The 21,969-nt window shown below is 39.5% G+C and overlaps 1 protein-coding gene across 5 annotated transcripts in view; it reads right to left on the bottom strand.

The window, feature by feature from the left end:
* Positions 1–820: 820 nt before the first annotated feature.
* The window catches only part of LOC137048623 (equilibrative nucleoside transporter 2), a 47,829-nt gene continuing 26,680 nt past the window's right edge, over positions 821–21,969 (bottom strand). For 4 of the 5 annotated variants that reach the window (XM_067426986.1, XM_067426915.1, XM_067426832.1 and 1 more), the window contains 5 exons: positions 18,369–18,565; positions 18,156–18,258; positions 14,843–14,928; positions 6,793–6,992; positions 821–2,784 (listed from right to left, as the gene is read on the bottom strand). In XM_067426986.1, the coding sequence (XP_067283087.1) occupies positions 2,673–2,784; positions 6,793–6,992; positions 14,843–14,928; positions 18,156–18,258; positions 18,369–18,565 (698 nt within the window). In that variant the 3' untranslated portion in view covers positions 821–2,672. The remainder of the gene's footprint in view (positions 2,785–6,792; positions 6,993–14,842; positions 14,929–18,155; positions 18,259–18,368; positions 18,566–21,969) is intronic. The other variant, XM_067427143.1, reaches the window with a different exon arrangement.

The raw sequence follows: 21,969 nt of genomic DNA, 5'->3' as shown, positions 1-21,969 counted from the left end.
CTGGCATCAGACGGCTGCAACATGTGACACCGGAGGGGTGATGGAGGAGCTCGACAGCGTTCTCCATTTAACCCTCAAAAGACCTTCATTTAACAGCCCTTAATTGGTCCTTCTTGGACACTTTTGGCCTCGGGGGTCTGAGGTGTGACCTCCAAAAAAAATTAAATAAATGTTATATCAATGTCTTCAATAAATATAAAAATTTTCCATTTATGCACTTTTTATTTTTATTGAGTTTTTGAATTTATTTACCACTAAAAGTACCATATTTTTATGTAAAATATATCTATTTTATCTATTTTTTAAAAAAAATCTATTTATTAGTCATTTTATTTTAGTAAAACAAACAATTCCAGTATGTTTAGAGAGCCAAAACCTAAAAATGTGATGACTTTGGTGACATCTGGTGACTTATGTTGGTATAAAATTAATAATTTTCAGGAGCCACTAGATGGCAATAATAGTACCCAATAGCTGCAATAAGCATAAAGGCTGAACTCTATAAACCAATGTTTTAACGAATTTAACCTCTTAAGTTTTACATTTGATCACAAGTTAAAATTGTAAATTAAAAACAAAAAAAATCTTTGTTGTTTTAGACTATAGAAACATGCCAAAACATGCTTAGCTCTCAAAAAGACCTTCATATAACCTTTGGTCCTTCATGGAAACATTTGGGCACGGTGGTCTGATGTGTGATCCCCATTTTTTTTTTATTTTTTTATATCTTTCTAAAAGTACCATATTTTTATGCAAGATATATATATATATATATATATATATATATATATATATATATATATATATATATATATATATATTTAATATTAATTTAACTAAAAAAAAAAAAACTATTCTAGTATTTTCAGAGAGCCAAAACCTAAAAAATGTGATGACTGGTGACATCTGGTTGACCTATGTTGGTACAAAATTTTAAAAAATAAAAAATATCAGTAGCCACTAGATGGCAATAGCAGTACCCAATGGATACATAGCTGCAAAAAGGCTGAACTCTAGCTGCACACCACCCCCTTAAAAAAAAGAGGGGAAGCCAGGGGTGGAAAAGCCCAGTGCATCATACACTGCCGACTTAGCCCCTCTTGGGGCCCAGGGATAAAGGAAACTGCTATTTTAATGAAAATGTGGGTACCGCTTAATTCCAAAGAGCCAACGGCAAGATGTTTAGAAATAAGTTGGTTCCCCAGTCCTCCTCCAAGCAGATCCTTCCGTCTCTGGACTGCCCGTCTCAGGGCCGCTCAGCCTTCCGTCTACAGGCCGAACTCAAGGGACCCTTAGCGGGTTGGGCGGCACCCTTGTGTCTGGCGCCCTGCTTCCCAGGGCTGCTGCTTTGCCTTAGCAGGGAGACGCCCTCAGCGACGATCAGGCAACTGCTGCCGGCGACGGGGTGGAGGCAGCAGCTGGTCATCGGGCCAGGATGTTCTTAATCGCCTCCGTCTGCTTCTGGGGAGCCGAGAGCCGCTGGGCAAAGCTCTCGATGGCGTCATCAAAAAGGGGGCAGACAGGGGCAACGAAGAACCGAACCTTGTCAGAATTGCACATATCTGCCAGGTTCAGTCACAGGTGACTTTCCCGGAGCACCAGAGTGGACATTGTCCGACTCAAGCAGCGTGCAGTGACTTTCGACGCCTAGAGGGTGAGGTTAGCCACTGTGCGCAGTTCCTGCATAAGGCTTGGGTCGGAACTACCCATTTAGCGCTTTGGCCTGGTAGACCTGCAGGAGCGCCATGACATGTAGAGATGATGCGGCTTCCCTGCAGGCGGCGTTAGACATTCCCGAGAGTCCAGACGAGAACTTACACGCCCAGGAGAGGTGACGTGGGTTAGCCTGCCAGTATTAATGCATTATTTATTAATGCATTAACCAGTCCACCCCGTCTAAGGTATTCAAGCCTAGACCGTAAGACTGCGATGGTCATGTTACCGCAGTGAGAACATGAGTCATTCACGAACGCCACCTCAGCATGCTGAATGCCCAAACACGAGACAGTGATCATGACCGTCAACTGGGGAAAGAAAATGACAGCATCCAGAAACACACGGTATAAATAAATAAATATATCTTGAAAAAGATGCAGGGTCAACCGTGTTGCTCTTTTAGGAAAGGAAATGCTCTTTTAGAAGTGCTGAAGCACTCAGGGAGATGGCCGTGGCTCACAGTGAAGAGCAAGCCTGTGTGTGAGAACTCAAAAAACAGAACACACATCCAACCAACACAGGAAATGTTCCTCATTGCAGCAGCCACTCACCAAATCGCACTGTCACGCCAGCACCCAGGTAAGAGAGCAATCCTTCTCGCGAGACTCGTTTAAACACTCTTCTATGGACACTAGGGACAGCTTCAATGCAAACCGTTCGGCTCTGAAATTGAATGAGAGGATGCGGTATTCCACTTCTGTCTTTATACCCACGCTGTGGGGCGGTGCGTGGATCGCATGCCAATGTTATTGGCTCTTTTTTTTTTTAAGCACTCAAAGCTGATTGTTCTCTGAAAATGATCCCCAATTCGTCGGTCAGTTCGAACGTGACCGGCTGAAAAGGAACTCAGTGCTTCCATTTTGGATTTGTCCACTGAGTGTGAACAGACTGACACACAAGCATCAGCGCAGATGCCCTGAGAGCAGTCAGTTTGAAAGAGAGTGTAGTTGCGAGTGTCAGACCAGGAAGCGCAGGGGGAACGATAAAGCTGCTCCCAACGACAAACCCAGCGCCAGAAAGAACGTCATCAATGCGCCGGCTGTCTCTGCATCTTTTGGCTCCACAAGCCTCATGGAGAGAAAGAAGGAAAAAATGTTAAGGTGTAGCAACAACCATCAATAGCTGCGTTTACATGGACCCTAGTAATAGTAACAATCAGAGTAAATTAAAAAAAGTCACGTAGCCACATCAAGCAGAATAAATTGGCCAAATCCAACTAAAATTTTATTTGGTTTCTAATCTAATCTGTTCAGTAATGCATGTAAACACTTTGATGCAATGTGCAATGACATAGAAATGGCATATTGACATATGACGCATGGAATTAGCTGTTGTTGTTTTGAATATAGTGTCGTAGATGATGAGTGAAAGGAGAATTTTAGATGATTGACAGGTCATTTGTGAAGTTTTGCAGGACAACATAGTCCCATCAGTAGGGATGGGTATTTAGAACCTGTTCCAAATTTCCCAGAACCGGTGATTTGATAACAAACACGCATTAGGGTTCCACTTATCGGTTCCTTTTGTGCACATTTTAATGTGATTTTAAACTGTTCAATCTCAAAAAACTTGTTTTCTGTGCTCTGCACACACAGATTTTCCTGATGCCGTCTCTATGATAACGTTAATCAAATAAAAGACGACAAGAAACTATCTGTTCTAGACAAAATAACTTTAGCCTATTTTTTATTAATTCATTTTATTATTGTAGTATTAATATAGTAATATATAGGGATGGGTACCGAAAACCGGTATTAAACGGGCCCCGGGGGTGAATTTTGAAAGACCGTTGTATCGATAAGCTCGGACGTTATCGGTTCTTCTGTCGGTACTTTTGAAAATACACGTGTGGAGAAAGAGAGAGAGAAAGAGAGATACCACGAGCAAAACGACAGAGGACAGAACTAAACAGTCAAACATAGCCTGGTTACACTTTAGATCTGTGATAGTCTGATTTTATTTTAGATTTTGGCTTCCAAAGATTAAAATAATATTTATGTCTAGCGCAACTTATGTAGGCTAATTCCCTTTGCAGCAGTAGCCCACGCTGTCATTTCTCCATAAAACTCAAACGCAATGACAGAATCAGCACGATCAGAGATTGTTGTAAAATACAGTCTAGCAACTGTTGGTAAATTGTGGGATGCGTTTTAATAATAAAAAGAGCGATTAAGCACAAAAATGTGCGCAAGAGGATGTTCCCAAGTCGGCGCGCTCCGAAACAGCCGCAACGAGACGAGAAAATACACTTTCGGTTTCACACTCGCGTCTAAACGATCAAATGAACACAAACATCTATGTCAAAATCCCGGCTTGGAGAGTCTCTTAAACACAACAGTTTAACAGTTTTAGTTTGTGTCTAAAATGGACGTAGTTATTATGGATATAGTCAGGAGAAAGTGTAGTGTATCTGCCTATTATCAGTCACGTAGAGCTGCACATCTGTCTTAAAGAGGCAGTGGTGTTAATAAACATGCTGATGAATTACTACGAATTAAACAACCAAATGCAAAGAGAAAATCACTCACAGCTCTTGAATTAATAACTTCAGCTTTATTACGCATTATTTTGGCTATTTATGATTTTACTATGCAGTGTTATTTTACTAGAATTCTTCCTGAAATTAAAGCACTGTATAGGCCTATATAATATATATATATATATATATATATATATATATATATATATATATATATATATATATATATATATATATATATATATCTTATTATATATATATATAATCTCAAAAAGTACCGATAAGAATACCGTTAAAGTACCGGACCGATAAGCAGTATCGGTAAGAGTAGTAATACCGTTAAAATCTTAACGATACCCATCCCTAGTAATATAACCTATATTTTATTAATAAAGTGCGGTGTTATTTTACATTTGATAAACATTTTCAGGTACAGAAACTGTACTTTCAATCGTATCTTTGTTTATTTGTGCAGTTGCTAATTTGTTATTTGTTCTTTTTTTAATTACCGAGTGTTTACTTGTCTTTAATGATGCTTGAAATTTATATTAGTTAGTTGTTTTTGCTTTGGTATTTTTCAACCATAGCCAAAAATTAAGCTGTTGATTTTTGTTCGTGGTATTCAGCTAAAATTAAATGTTTTACAAGAAGACTTATGAATTTCTTCAGAAGACTTACGATAATGTGAATGATATCGGTGTTGTTTTTTTAAACCTTATTTAAACTAAATTAAGAATCGAAAAGTAGAATTGGAATTGTTAAAATTCAAACAATACCGAACCCTAATACCACTATTTTTTTTATCAGTTGATAAAAAATTTGAAATGGATCTAGGATTGTTAGGCAGAAAAAAATTGACCGAAAAATTTCTTACTATTCCCAACCCTACCCATCAGTCCTCAATTTGAACTCGTCTGCAGACGCCGTGTTTTGGGCCCGGGAAGGGGCGTTTTTACTGTCTGATATGTATCATAGCACAAATCGATTTAAAGTTTGTGACATTAACGCAGACATCAACCCAATTACATTAGTTAGCATTTAAGTAAACACTAGGGGTGTAATGATACACTCCTGTCATGATACATACCATCTCGATACTAAACTCATGGTGCAATTTATCACAATATTTTAAGTCAAAATAAATATTTTAAAATGTAAAATTATTATTACTTTTATTTAAATTATAATATAGATATTATATAAAGCACATGCAGTAGATTCCCCCATTGCATTACTATACATTATATTCAGCATTATAGTCGTTTAATGTAGTAATGTCACTGAAACTGTAAACTTAAATTTTTCCTTTAAATTTTCTCTCATGCAGTACTCGCAATTTCAATGCAGCAATTTGAAACACTTTGAAAAATCATACTACTAAAACTAAATGTGCCCTGGTGATTAAAGGAAGTGTATGTAAGATTGTGGCCAAAACTGGTACAGCAATCACTTTCAAATCCCCTCTTCCCCTCCCCTTGACTGGAGGTTGCCAGATAGGCTGCAGGATCCAGCAGGAACATTTGTAGCTGCAGCTGTGGTAACTAGAGCAGATCTGGCAACCCAGATGCCCAAACACTACTGACTTCATGATTGGTAGATAGGTAGAGGGCGGAGCTTCAGGACAAAACACAACATGACAACATCAACATCAGTTGAGGGCTGCAACAACAACTTTTAAATGACAATATCCTGGCCGGACTACTGTTGTCAGTGATATAAATATTTGAAATTAACATGATTTCTTAATGTCTACTGACATATCAGGGCCATTTTATGATTAATTGAAATACATTTCTTACATACAGTTCTTTCAATTGATGTTTGCGCTTTCACTTTAAGTGCCGCTTTAAATGGTGTTTGCGCTTCCACTTTTTGAAGAGTGTCAATGGTTAGTTCTAAATGTACTCACTAATGTTGTTTCTGCACATCACGTCACATTTGAATGTCCGTGTTTACTACAGTATGCGGATCGTTGTAAATGAGCTAATCATAGCCACTGTATCTCTTCAGAAAACTAGGATTTGGATCAGACCACTTGATTGATAATTTTTATGATGCTTTAAATGGAGGTACATAAATCTTTCTCTGGTTTCTTGAAAAATATCTTAATTTGTGTTAGGAAGTTAAATGAAAATCGTATAGTGTTGAAAGGACATGAGAGAGAGTACACGATGACAGAATTGACCATTTTTGAGTGAATATACCTACCTAATAAATACAGTCAGCTGAGCCTTGGATAAAACTTACTCTATATCATGACTCATATCGTTTACATTGACAATATATATCATTGCATTTTTATATCTCTATCTCAATATCCGATGTATTATTACATTCCTAGTAAACACTATGTTTAGATTCATCAATCAGAATGATTGATGAATCTAAAAGTGTCCATTTAAACATATCTAGTGGTTTCTGAAGGATCATCAGAGGTAACACTGAAGACTGGAGTAAAGATGCTGAAAATTCAGCTTTGAACATGAACAAGTTACAATTTAAAATATATTCAAATGGGAAACTTATTTTAAACTGTAATAATATTTAACAATATTAAGGTATTTGTACATATTTTGAGTTGAAATGCATGTACTCACTGTGGCGCGTATGTCATGGACAGACACACAAAGTATCCGCTGGACCCGGAAAAAAACACCATTATTGCAGCGAATGCTGCGTCATTTGAGAAAAACACAGGCAGAGTGTGTCTCTCCTGCACGTTACACATCATGAGCAGCGGCACGAAGATCAGACGAGACACGACCAGCGCTGGGAACAAACGACTCTCTTTAGGGGGCTGCGGGAGAGAAAGAACATGAAGAATCGTTTCATGATGAATTGAGAAATCAACGTTCCCTTGAGCTTTTGATATATAAAAGATCATGGTAATATAAGAATATCCTGTAAGTTCAGTTGTAAAACAACTTTGACTAAAATAACCACTCGTTACAAACGAGGTCTGCAGCAAAGCATTTGTGAAGCCACAGCACACACAAACTTGAGGAGGATGGGCTACAACAGCAGAAGACCCCACCGGGTACCACTCATCTCCACTACAAATAGGAAAAAGAGGCTACAATTTGCACAAGCTCACTAAAATTGGACAGTTGAAGACTGTAAAAATGTTGCCTGGTCTGATGAGTCTCAATTTCTGTTCAAACATTTAGATTCACGAGTTCACACTTACATCAATTAAATAGAGTAAAGATTATGCGTATTTGGCGTGCTGTCCAGGGGAGGGCTCCGGGCTCGGACCAGAAATACGCAGAAAAATCGGTGGGCTGATAATTTGAGAGGCCTGGCTGCTAGACCAGGAGAGCCCGTGTTGCCTCGCTGCTTCGGGCGGACGGGTTCTACTGGCTGAAGGAAACTGGGCATTGGAAGACCGATCGGGAAAGCTCTTGCCGCGTCTGAGGGGGGCCAGGCTCACTGCAACAGATGGGAAAGAACCCTACCGGACAATGGATGAGGAGTATTTTTGTAAAATTACAGATCGGGAGGGCCCTTTGCAACGTCTGAGGGAGGTTCAGCTCACTGCAACAGACGAGAAGCGAGCTCTTCCAGCTGATAAATAAGGAGCATCCTCAAAATCAGAGAGGCCGATTGGGAAGGCTCTTACAACATCTTAGGGGGGCCGGGCTCACTGCAACGGACGAGAAAAACCCTCCCGGACGGTAAATGAGGAGCAGCCTAGAATTTGGTGTACCGATCGGGAAAGTTCTTTACCAAGTCTGAGGGGGGCCTGGCTCACTGCAACAGACGTAAGACCAGCTCTTCCGGCTGATAAATGAGGAACATCCTCAAAATCAGATGGGCAGATTGGGAAGGCTTCTTACAGCATCTGAGGGGGGCCAGGCTCACTGCAACAGACAGGAAAGGACCCTACCGGCCGATGAAATGAGGAGCAGTCTTAAATTAAAATTACCGATCGGAAAGGCTCTTGCAATGTCTGAGGGGGGCCAGGCTCACTGCAACAGACGAGAAACAAGCTGTACCAGCTGATAATGAGGAGCATCCTCAAATCAGAAAGACCGATTGGAAAGGCTCTTACAACATCTGAGGGGGGCCTGGCTCACTGCAACAGATGAGAAACAAACCCTAACGGCCGATAAATGAGGAGCAACCTTGAATTTGACAGACCGATCAGGAAGGTTCTTGCAACGTCTGAGGGGGGCCAGGCTCACTGCAACAGACGAGAAACAAACCCTAACGGCCGATAAATGAGGAGCATCCTCAAATTAGAATGACTGATCGGGAAGGCTCTTGCAATGTCTGAGGTGGGCCGGCTCACTGCAACAGACGAGAAACAAACCCCACCGACCAATAAATGAGGAGCATCCTCAAATTGGAAAGACCGATCGGGAAGGTTCTTGCAACGTCTGAGGGGGGCCGGGCTCAATGCAACAGACGAGAAACAAACCCTAATGGCCGATAAATGAGGAGCTTCCTCAAATTAGAATGACCAATCGGGAAAGCTCTTGCAATGTCTGAGGGGGGCCCAGCTCACTGCAACAGATGAAAAAACCCTACCGTCCGGAAAAAGAGCGCGCAACGAGATTTAACATGCGCAAAGTTTGAAAACAGTCGTTCGGGGGCTCAAGCTGCATCTGACAGGAGATTAGAATCACAGCGTCAGATGATTGAGCCCTACCAAATTGATAAATGGGGCGTCGAAATTAAAAAGACAGACTGACCCCACCCAGCTTCCGCCAGAAGCAGTTTTCTGGCATCAGATGAGTGGGTACTATCGGCCAACAGTACGGAGAAAGAGATGTGGAAACAACCGCCAGGAGAGCTTTCACGGCATCCGACGGGAGATCAATGCTCACTGCAATCGAAAAGGGAAGCTTCACCGGACAGAAAAAGAAAAGATGGATAGTGACTGAGAGGGCTCTCACGGCATCCGATGGGAGATCAAGACTCATTGCTTCAGATGGGAGAGCCTCGCCAGATGGATAAGGGAGAAAAGAGCACTGCTGTGGCAGTGGAGAAAATTAGCCAGAGAAACTGAGCTCCTGTGAGAGCAGAGGGAACAGCACTGCTGTGATAGTGGAGAAAATTAGCCAGAGAAACTGAGCTCCTGTGAGAGCAGAGGGAACAGCACTGCTGCGGCAGTGGAGAAAATTAGCCAGAGAAACTGAGCTCCTGTGGGAGCAGAGGGAACAGCACTGCTGCGGCAGTGGAGAAAATTAGCCAGAGAAACTGAGCTCCTGCGGGAGAAGAGGGAACAGCACTGCTGTGATAGTGGAGAAAATTAGCCAGAGAAACTGAGCTCCTGTGGGCGTAAAGGGAACAGCACTGCTTTGATAGTGAAGAAAATTAGCCAGAGAAACTGAGCTCCTGTGGGAGTAAAGAGAACAGCACTGCTGCGGCAGTGGAGAAAATTAGCCAGAGAAACTGAGCTCCTGTGGGAGCAGAGGGAACAGCACAGCTGCGGTAGTGGAGAAAATTAACCAGAGAAACTGAGCTCCTGTGGGCGTAAAGGGAACAGCACTGCTGCAGCAGTGGAGAAAGTTTAGCCAGAGAAACTGAGCTCCTGTGGGAGCAAAGGGGACAGCACTGCTGCTGCGGAAAAAATTAGCCAGAGAAACTGAGCTCCTGTGGGATCAGAGGGAACAGCACTGCTGCTGCTGTGAAGAAAATTAGCCGGCGAAACTGAGCTCCTGTGGGAGCAGAGGGAACAGCACTGCTGCGGTAGTGGAGAAAATTAGCCAGAGAAACTGAGCTCCTGTGGGAGCAGAGGGAACAGCACTGCTACTGCTGTGAAGAAAATTAGCCGGAGAAATTGAGCTCCTGTGGGAGCAGAGGGAACAGCACTGCTGCTGCTGTGAAGAAAATTAGCCGGAGAAATTGAGCTCCTGTGGGAGCAGAGGGAACAGCACTGCTGCTGCTGTGAAGAATATTAGCCGGAGAAACTGAGCTCCTGTGGGAGCAGAGGGAACGACACTGCTACTGCTGTGGTGAAAATTAGCTGGAGAAACTGAGCTCCTGTGGGAGCAGAGGGAACGGCACTGCTGCTGTGGAGAAAATTAGCCGGAGAAACTGAGCTCCTGTGGGAGCAGAGGGAACAGCACTGCTGCTGCTGTAGAGAAAATTAGCAGGAGAAACTGAGCTCCTGTGGGAGCAGAGGGAACGGCACTGCTGCTGTGGAGAAAATTAGCCGGAGAAACTGAGCTCCTGTGGGAGCAGAGGGAATGGCACTGCTGCTGTGGAGAAAATTAGCCGGAGAAACTGAGCTCCTGTGGGAGCAGAGGGAACAGCACTGCTACTGCTGTAGAGAAAATTAGCCGGAGAAACTGAGCTCCTGTGGGAGCAGAGGGAACGGCACTGCTGCTGTGGAGAAAATTAGCCGGAGAAACTGAGCTCCTGTGGGAGCAGAGGGAACAGCACTGCTACTGCTGTAGAGAAAATTAGCAGGAGAAACTGAGCTCCTGTGGGAGCAGAGGGAACGGCACTGCTGCTGTGGAGAAAATTAGCCGGAGAAACTAAGCTCCTGTGGGAGCAGAGGGAACAGCACTGCTGTGATAGTGAAGAAATTAGCCAGAGAAACTGAGCTCCTGTGGGAGCAGAGGGAATGGCACTGCTGCTGTGGAGAAAATTAGCCGGAGAAACTGAGCTCCTGTGGGAGCAGAGGGAATGGCACTGCTGCTGTGGAGAAAATTAGCCGGAGAAACTGAGCTCCTGTGGGAGCAGAGGGAATGGCACTGCTGCTGTGGAGAAAATTAGCCGGAGAAACTGAGCTCCTGTGGGAGCAGAGGGAATGGCACTGCTGCTGTGGAGAAAATTAGCCGGAGAAACTGAGCTCCTGTGGGAGCAGAGGGAATGGCACTGCTGCTGTGGAGAAAATTAGCCGGAGAAACTCAGCTCCTGCGGGAACGGAAGGAACAGCACTGCTGCGGCAGAGGAAAAATGGTTGAACAGACAAATGGAGAAACGCGTTTGTATAACCAACTGAGACTTTTGAAATGTCTGCTTGATTATTGCAGAATGCTCCTTTCAACTAGTATGAAGGAGATAATGTATACTCCCTCACAATTGTGTGCAACAAATTACAATATAATCGTAGTACAGAAACCTTGTCATTGTACGAATTTGCTTGGCATAAATGAGAACTAATCATGATTGTGAACTGCTCTGAAATAAAGCATTGTTGTTGTGAAGGCTGTAGAACGCACAGATTCTGAATGTGAAGCTCACATTTATTTAATGAAATCATAGCCTTTGAGGTTTGCGTAATCGTGATATACATTTTCCTATCCCCAAAATATAAGATGGCTTAAAATAATAATTATTATGCTGTACAATATAGCCTACTGTAAGAAATTTGTGTTATATTTAGGAAAACAGGTGCTCCAAATTGGATTGTATTTCATGAAAGGCAGCTCGTCTTGCTTTGTCCGGATTCTGACTTTCAGTTTGGAAAGTCTGTCCGGATCAAACGGAACGAAGGTTGGGTTCGTTTCTTGTGTGAAAGCGTTCTGTATGGTTTGAATTATCAGACCATTTACAGGAAGTTCCTTTTTATGTTGACATAATGTTAAAAGCCTTATAGAAACCCTTCTTTAGGTGAATTTTGTTTGTATGAATAGCTAAAACTTAAAACGTTTCAAAAGGAATTTCCAGGTTTTTATTTTTTGTTTTTTTATTTTTACACAACCACCAATATTTCCACTTCTGGTGTCATTATAAATGTAGTACTAGTGTAGTAATTAGATGTGTTTAGTTTTCACAAAAGCTCTCTCTGTTTTGCTGCAGATCATTAAACTGTTACACTGCCTTAGAAGTCTGTCCAAAATCAGTTTAGTGAGGTGCCTTCATTGACAAAACGCTGCTTTACAAGCCATTGTCTCGTAAGGCGGCGAGGCAACGAGTTAGCTGGCTAAGTTTTGGGAGTTACTCGCCCGATTGACGATGCGCTGACGTCAGGTATTTTGTAGTGTAATAATTTCACCATTCATCTTCAAATTAATGTAGAAACAAAATAAAGACGGTATATTTTAAATATATATATTTTTTAATGCCAGTATCACAGATACTAATACAGATACTGCTGTCGTCATTTTCAAATCGTATTTTTTCAAAACCTGTTTCAAAGTTTGTGTTTTCTAGCAGTTGTGCGCTGTTTGCCGTGCGGATGAGTGATGGGAACGCATTGAGAACGCATTCTATTTTGGTTGAAAATGGTGTTGTGTAAGTGGCCCCAAAGTAAATAACTGATGATTTTTTTTTTTACAATGGAACTGAATCAATTAAAAACTTACTTCAGTTGAACAATAACTTTTTTCTAGAGCTATGTACAGCCAAAACAATCTCTCTTCTATTAATTTCCTATTATCATTGTAAAGCTGCTTTGAAACAATCCATATTGTGAAAAGCGTTTTATAAATGAAGGTGACTTGACATACTTATGTCTCAATGAAATAACATTTGAAATAACAATGAAAAGAAAAATTAACATTTATTAGGCTTCAAAATATAACAACTTTTAATTTAAGTGAATTAAAAACAATCCTCACAAAAAAATGTATACAATGCTGAAGAAATTTTAATAATTAGGGGTTCAAGCACGAAGTGCTGAAACCCTATTGTATTTGTACCGATTTTTATTATTATTATTAAGCCGAAAAACGCATTGTACAGACCAAACCGTAAGGGCTAGAGACTTGAAACTTGGCAATAGGTAGTACAAAAATCGAGGAAAGGTTAGTAAATTATGAGCCATATTGGCCTATAGGTGGCGCTACAGCGACCAAAAGCGCAAAATGGCTCATAACTCCTAAACCGTTTGGTCCACACTCAAGTGTCTTATATCTTTGGAAAGCTGAGTCCTTGACGAACAAAACGTATATCTCCGATTTCAGTTCCGTCATGAAAATTTTTCCGCCATTTTGAATTTTTTTCGAAAACCTACTTTTGCGAACTAGTCCCTGGGTTTTTGACTGATTTGAACCAAACCAGTGCCAAAATATTGTCTGTAGTCTGATTATCAATAATCTTTGAAAAAAAGCTGAAATTTCGATTCACGGACGATAAGGTTCAGGGCGGAGCCTATTTTACTAAAAAGACTATAACTCAAGATCGAAATTAGATATCTTCACCAAACTTGGTACACATGTGTACTGGCTCAGTTTGTGGTCAGGATTTTAAAAATTGCGACGATTGGCCACTTGGTGGCGCTATAACATCAAAAAAACATGAAAAGGGCTATAACCACGTGACCGCTAGTCCGATTGACCTGAAAATTGGTATGCAGTGTCTTGGCCCAAGGTACCATGTATGTCTATGAGGGCATTGACGTATCTCAAAAAACATGGCTGCCATTGGCCAATGAATTTGAGCATCTATTAGACAAGGTTAACGGAAGCTGATTGGAACGAAACTCGGTGGGCATGTTGATGGTCCTAGAGGTCTGTAAGAATTTTGAAAAAAATCGGCCACAAGTTGGTGCTAACGAGTTTTATGGCTATGTAATCACGTGGTGTTGCACACATCGGCAAAATATGCATATCATATGATAGATCTCCTCATGCTGAACAACTTTGCCTCTAGAACCATTGCTGTCAATCAAATCGTTAATTAAATATTCGCAATTATGTTAAAAACTTACTTTTGCGAACTAGTCCCTGGTTTTTTGCCCGACCGGAACCAAACCAGTCTAGGACAATTCTCTCGACACTCAATCAATAATTATCAAAAAAAGTTGAACTTTTGCATTTGCATGGCTATAACAGGGCCAATTAAAAAAAGAGGCGTGGCAAAATACACTTAAAAGCCTATAAATCCTAAGGCGAAACTCACAACTGCTCGAAAATTGTTGGGTATATGTAGCATAACATGTTGAAGAAGCGTGCAAAGTTTTATGGAGATCGGAGTATAGGTGGTGCTATAACTGTTAAAAAGCTTTAAAACCATGCATTTCCTATGGTAAATTGCCTATATTGGCTGTAAATTGACTTTTCCATTTATTTCAGTGACTGAAATCTTGCTAAATAAAACTTAATGTCTTTAATGCCTCTGTGCTTAAAAGGCCTTAAAAGCTTGAAACCCTAAATGCGAAAAAATGCTTGCAGCTTTAATTTATGTTTGACTTCACACAAGAAGTCAACATCTGTTTCTGCCATAATAAAACACCATAAGACAGTGTCTTTTGAAACCCAGGGGGTAGTGGCGAGATCCCTAGTTTGAGAGTTTTCCCTCATCAGAGGTGTCGGCTAATCTGAATTAGATCAAAGACCATTGTTTGTTGCTTTTCATTTAAATTAGTTCTAAGACAGAAGGGGGGCCATTTGTGTGTGTGTTTCTTACTTCCCCCCTGTACGGAAGGATACTGGGAGAATGAAGGGTATAAAAGCTTGGGCCTTTTTTTGTCTCCTCAGTTTACACTCGATGCAGGCATTACCTGGTTGTGTTGACTGTGAAGTCATTCTTGCAAGGATTAAATCTTTATAAAGACACAATTGGCTAAGGTTTGTCTCTTATTCAGAAATGCAACGGAGTTAACATATTTTTGCCACAACAACATCATTTCAAGGAAAATAAATACTCACATCCAACTGCTTGTGAACAGTTTATGTCACCCAAATGTGCTCATGGAGGGATGAAGAGATGGATTAAAGATAGCACTAAACAATAAAATAATTCACTCACCCACTTCAATTTTAACGTGGAAGTTCTGCCAATAAAGTCCATCATGTTAAAGATGAGAAAACAAAAAACAGGAATAAAGTATCGCTCTAAGAGAAAGAGGGAGACAAAAATATGATATACAGTGAAACATTGTGCAAGTGTGTAGTATTGTGCAAGTAAATTTGATTTAAGTCAAGTCACCTTTATTTATATAGGAGCTTTTTACAATGCCAGTTGTTTCAAAGCAGCTTCACAGTGTTAACAGGAAAATAATGCAACAGAATTTGATTTGGCTGTACAGCCGCTCTGGAGAAAACGGTGATGTTATCCAGCTAGTTTCAATTGTCATATAGTGTCAATGCAGGCAGATTGGTAATATAGTGAAATTTAAGTATACCCAAGTGAGCAAGCCAAAAGCCAAAGGTGAAAGTGGCAAGGAAACAAAACTCCTTCAGGGCCAAAATGGAGAAATAAACCTTGGGAGAAACCAGGTTCAGTCGAGGTGCCAGTTCTCCTCTGGCCGATTAACAAACAGTGTATCATTATGATTCTGGCAACTTTACAGATTAGAAATCATATTACATAAATAGATATTCGGAAGATTATTCGAAAGATTGGAGTCGTCACGCCAGAGACGGGTTTAATGAGGATGTTGTGTCGATACAGCAAGTTAAGTCACCTTTACTTGGCTATATAGTACCCAGGCTGAAAAAAAAAATGGTGTAGAAATAATTTTCAAAAACTGAAATATTTGTTTGTAAAATGTTTTACAGTAATCTGTTTTATTTAAAACTTGAGAAATCATTTTTACTGTGTATAAGGGGGTGTTTGCAAGTGTAAGTGTGTAAGACTAAATTTTATTTAAAGGCCCACTGAAGTGCCTTGAAACGCGCCGCATTATTCAATGTGTTGACGTAATTTCCCCTGAAACGGCTTCAGCTGTTAGCAGCTCCTCCCCTTGTTTAAAACAGCCAATAGCGTTTCGTTAATATACCGTTTGACTAGAGGCGCAAGAGCGGACCTTTCCGTTTAGTAAAGCCAGTTTCCTCTAACACTGTTTACCATCATAATCTCCTCCATATCGCTTTAAAATGCAACATTCTGTGCAGAATTCAAATGGGACGATATGTTTGTTGTCTGCGGGGACTTGCGCATATGATCTCGTGTCTGTAGTCTAAATTTAGACCAGAGCCGTTGGTGTGCGCGCGCTGCTGCGGTGTGTGAAACTAACGTGAAACAGACATTATTCGCCTCAAATGAAAACATTTTTACACTGAATCGTTTCCTATCACATATATAGTGTGCTATGTGCCTTTTACCATGCAGAAATTAGTAAATGTGTGTTAACAACTGACCGATTGCAGCCGCAGCGTCCGCAGTGTAGGGGGCGGGCTTTAGATTCTAGAGCGCATTTGATTGGACAGAAGATTTGACGAGAAAGTGAAGTCTGCGATGATGTCACCAAAATCTGACATCGTTTTAACAGAAGTGAGAGACTGTAAATTTCGAATGCTTATATCTCCTAAATGCAAAACTTTTTCATAGTTTTGGAACATACCAGCTTATTCATAACTTCTTACAGACCTGGCCCTGTTCAAGTCCAGGTTAAAAACGCATTTATTTAAACTGGCTTTTAACACACAGTAGCACTGTGGCACTTTGAATTTTATTTTTGAATTTTATTTTTGTATTTTGTGTAACTGTTCCTTTGGTTATTGCTTCATGTATTAATATATTATTTATTGTAGATGTTTTTCTGTTCTAAATGTAAAGCACCTTGGTCCTCCTTTTGGTTGTTGGAAGGTGCTATACAAATAAAGTTTGATTGATGGATTGATTGATAACTTAATTAATCATCCAGGCAATAATCATTCAGGCGAATCTACGGTGACCAGGAGGGGACATGTTCGGTTTACATAGTTTTGTCTTGAGCATGACATATCAATTAGTGGGAACATGATAACATGTTGTCGCCATACGATCATTTTGTCAAGGTAACGACATCCTCGTGTTGTGGCCTCGAGATCTCATGTTGAGGGAACAACATTTTTTCCCACGTTGATTCAGTTCAGTTTAATAACTGTGTAAAGTTAATCAATTAATGAATAGTGATGTCATCATTCAGTTCAGTTCTCATCCAATAGAAAAGTCAACAGTTTCGCCAAATATTAAAGATAATAGTTCAACCAAAGAAGAAAATGATCCCAGCATTTTCTGACCCTCAAGCCATCCTAGGTTTATATGACTTTGCCAAACAAAATACAAGTTATATAATTTTTTATTTTTGCCCGAAAGCCAGTGATTATAGTTTATAAAGTTTTAAATATGGATATGTTTCTTACAAAAACGTATCGCTTTGCCTGAGAAGGCCTTTATTAACCCCCTGGAGTCATATTGATTACTTTTATGATGGATGAATGCACTTTTTATGCATTACATGACTTGGAAGAGTCAGGATATTGTTTAATATAACTGTGTTTGGCTGAACAAAGAAAGTCATACACACCTAGGATGGCTTGAGGGTGAGTAAATTACGGGATCATTTCCATTTCTGGGTGACCTATTCCTTTAAGTGTCCTCAACTAAGCAAGCCAAAAAGCAGAGGTGGAAAGGAACCCAAACTCCATCGGAGACAGGAAAAATAAATACTTGGGAGAAACCAACCTCAGTCAGAGGGTCAGCTCAAATAAAGCAGATTAAACTCAGCGTACACCGCGTACACTGACCACAGTCCTGCACAAAAATATTAAATGTGCTAAAAATAAAAGGAAAACAAACACTAAACACCCAGTTAAAGGGTTAGATCACCCAAAAATGAGACAGCCAATGAAGAAAACTGTGCTTCAAGTCTTGATTTAAAAACATGGATGAAGGAGCACTTTAAATGTTTAATGGCAGAGTGTACAAAGTTTCTCTGCAGTGAAAGCATTTAGAAGAAAAATGTCATGAATTTATTATAAGATTTAATAGAGACTTTACCAGATCGCATCTGACACTCTCTCAAACATGAGTAAGGTTTAGAATTTAATGAACATGCACTTGCTTTGTTAATCATTAGCATAATTACTTTGAGGGGCAAGCTGTAGAAATTGCAGCATGTGACTCGATATGTCAGTGTTTGGTCAGGGAAAGCATGCACCTGTATGAACCTGTGTACACAAGCCGGCCTTATCTGGCTATTTGCTAAGATTTTGCTATTTTGCAATGTTGTGCATTAAAGACACTTTTTAAAGCAAAACTAAAGCAGAACAATAAATTGAGAGCATATAAAGAACATATCAATATATTACTGTGTGTGGTGTGAGTGTGCGAGAGCGAGAGCGTGTGTCCATACCCCAGTGTCCTCCATAGACAGTTTTCACATCCACAGTAACAGCCGGAAAAACTGACAGTGTTACCGTGAATACAAACGTCACACAAAAAGCCATAACCCAAATCTAGAGACAGAGAGAGAGAGGATGATGACAATAAACCAATGTTAAAGATTCAAAACAGACCACAAACTGTAAGATGTGCTGATACTTTGACTGGTAAAGTAGAACTGCACCTTTTTAAAGACCTCCAGGACGGAGCTCTTCTGGGTGGACGCGTTCTCTGTCTGCAGCGGGAGGAAGGCCTGTTTGCAACCCTCATCTTCACTCACACAGTTGGCACCTTTGATAGGATTTCCGTTGGCCACAGAGCTATTAGACAGGTCGTCTGTCTTCTCACATCCTTCCACAGCATTTGGAGGAATAGAATTATCTTAAAATAAAGTATTGAAAAAAATTAAAAAGAAGTGTGCATAATTATGAATGTGCACTTGAAGTGCATTTCATTAATAATATAATATAAATTAAATAAAAACAGAATACGTTTGTGATGTTTCAATTTCAGTACAATTTTAAAAAGTGCTAGAAATGCTAAAGTAATAATGTCAATTTAAAAGTTTTATTTTAAAGTGCATTGTAAATCAATTGTAAAAATATTCTGTGCTTTAAGTATTTCAAAAACAAAAGAGTTCTGAAAATACATACACTATATTGCTAAAAGTTTTGGGACACCTGCTTTTACATGCACATGAACTTTAATGACATCAAATTCTTGAGTTTGCCCACCTTTTACAGCTATAACAGCTTCAACTCTTATGAGAAGGCTTTTTATAAGGTCTAGGAGTGTGTTTATGGGAATTTTTTACCATTCTTCTTGAAACGCATTTGTGAGGTCAGGCACTGACGTTGGTCTAGATGTTTGCTCAGAGTCTCCGCTCTAATTCATCACAAATGTGTTCTATCGGGTTGAGGTTAGGAACTCAGGCCAGTCAAGTTTCTCCACACCAAACTCGCTCATCCATGGGTATAGATTACGGTGGGGGACGCGTCCCCCTCATTTTTTATAAAATGTATTTTCATCCCCCGCACTTTTACTGGGTCTCCCCGATCCTAGTCCACCTCCTCCGAGCGGGATTCGAACCGGCGGACAGTTAAAGTTAACAGCATGGTTAACAGGGATGCTAAAACAGCTTTCTCCAACCTCAGTTGATAGCCCGCTTCTTGAGGTCACGGGGAAGTGTATTTTACATAGAAACCAATGTGAATACATCAAGATTTAAATTCAGGAGAAGAAAAAAAAAATCTATGCATGACCTGTCATTTTATTCGAATCTAAATATGAGGAGGGCGCTCTCTCGCAGAAAGTCCAAAAGCGGATATGTAAAAGTAATACCCTGTCATGCTGGAGCTGAAGGAAAACAATCGCTATGAGTGATAAAACGTGACGACAACAATCAGACGATTGCGGCAATATGCTTTAAGTGTGTTTTTCAAGTCATCTCAATGTAGGCTATTTATTGACAATAAAGTATCATATTAATAATGCAGCTTTTTTAATGTTTAGTATCTTCTGCTCACCAAGGCTGCATTTATTTAATCAAAAATACAGTTAAAACAGTAATAATGACTACGTTTACATGGACAACAATACTCTGATATTAATCTGATTAAGACAATACTCTGATTTAGAGGCTACCATGTAGACAGCGATTTCTAATTACCTTAATCTGATTAAAGTCATAATCTAACTACACATAAATCGGATTAAGACATGTGGAGTATGCCTATTTTAGTCGCATTATCAGAGACATGTACACACCTTAATCTAACTATTAATGTCATGTCGGAGATTTCACCGCATTTTGTGACAGGACACATAACGTTACGCACAACAGGGGAGTGCAGAGGGGAGGCTTTGTGGGTTGGAGCCTCTGCCCTTTTTGAAAATTAATCAAATGTGCCCCTTTCAACAATCATCGATAATATTGTGGCCAATAAAACAAATTTGGAATTATACTTAATATAACAACGTGTACAAAACAGTAACAAATGGTGGAAAAGTCGCGTTGATCTTTTACGGATCTGTCAGTCTGAAAAATCGTTGCCATAAACGTCGTTGCTATGGGCGGTGTGTGTTTTACTTGACTGTTCATTGTGAACACTGCGTCCTCTCTCTCTATTTTTATTTTTGTTGTAATTATTATGCTCATTGTAAAAGTAAAATACAATAAGTTTGTATCTGTAATCGCAAACCAGATGGGTTATTCAGTGAACGCCTGTGGCTCGACGGCAGGAAAAACAATCCAAAGAGTCATGATTTTTAAACCTTTTTCATAATTAATCAAAGCTATTATTCTAAATGTAGGCTGTCAATAAGGAGGAAAGAGGGGTAGCGTCTCTTCAAAAAAAAAAAAAAAAAAGAGAGGCAATGCATAATATTAAAAAAATAAATCAACGTAAATGTAGATATAAAACATTATAAAAACGCATGTTTTGTTATACTTCTTAATGTAAAGTAACACTGTCCAAAAGCGACACCCGCAGGTGAAGTTAGCGGGTTTACTGAGCCCATAAAATTAACAGACCTGCCAAAGTCACGCTATGATTGGATGTTGGAGAACATAGCGTGGCATGGGGACGTAATGACGTGCCATAATCGATCTATGTTCTATCACATGTAAAACGGGAACATGAACGGAGTACTCTAAAAGCAACTCATGTAAACACCTTAATCAGAATATTGTCTTATTTAGAATAAGGTCAATAATTAGATTACTGCTGTCCATGTAAACGTAGTCATTGTGAAATATTATTACAACTTAAAACAGAATTTTCTATTTGAATATATAGTAGGCCTAGTGTAATTTATTCCTGTGATCAAATCTGAATTTATCATTACTTCAGTCTTCAGTGTCACATGATCCTTCACAAATCATTCTTATATGATGATTTTATAATCTAGAAACATTTATGATTATTATCTGTGTTGAAAACAGTTGTGCTTCTTAAATATGTTTTGGAAACCATGATACATTTTATTTTTCAGGATTCTTTGATGATAGAAAATTCAATGCTGTCTATTGAACTTTCTATCATCAAAGAATCCTGAAAAATAAAATGATAGAAAGTAAAATGGAGCGCATTTATTATATAAAATATCTTTTGTAATCTTTTGTATCTTTGTAATATTAAAAATATCACGTGTGATCAATTTAATGCATGTCTGATCAATAAAATTATTAGATTATCTCTTTTTTTAATTTTACCACAAATGTTTAAATTGGTTAAAATAAAATTAAGCAGCAAATTAAGCAGCAAAACTGTTTTCAACACTGATAATAATCATAAATGTTTGTTGAGCATCAGATCATCATATGAGTATGATTATTGAAGGATCATGTGACACTGAAGACTGGAGTAATGATGATAAATTCAGCTTTGATCACAGGAATAAATCACACTTTACTATATATTCACATAGAGAACAGATGAGTTACATCGGAATATTTCACTGTATTAAGTTTTTCACTGCATTTTTAATTAAATAAATGCAGCGCATGTGTATATTTTACATTGCATAAAACCTATGGAGAATGAATGCACAAGTGTTTGTAGTATATAAACCAATCATAAAATTGGCATATAATAAAGGAGAAAAAAATGTATAGATTAGTGGTTATTTTTCAGCAGTGTATTTGAGATCTTACCGAATTAAAAGCAAGAGATGCAGTAAGTTATATCGGTCCCAAAAAAAAAAATGGGATTACGAGATTACTGTCCCCCTCACTTCTGAAAAGATGGCTACGCCCCTGCGCTCATCCATGTCTTTATGGACCT

This window comes from Pseudorasbora parva, chromosome 1, assembly GCF_024679245.1.
Source record: "Pseudorasbora parva isolate DD20220531a chromosome 1, ASM2467924v1, whole genome shotgun sequence".
Lineage (NCBI taxonomy): Eukaryota > Metazoa > Chordata > Actinopteri > Cypriniformes > Gobionidae > Pseudorasbora > Pseudorasbora parva.
The sequence above is the reverse complement of the archived record's forward strand: the minus strand, read 5'-3'. Positions and strand labels throughout refer to the sequence as shown.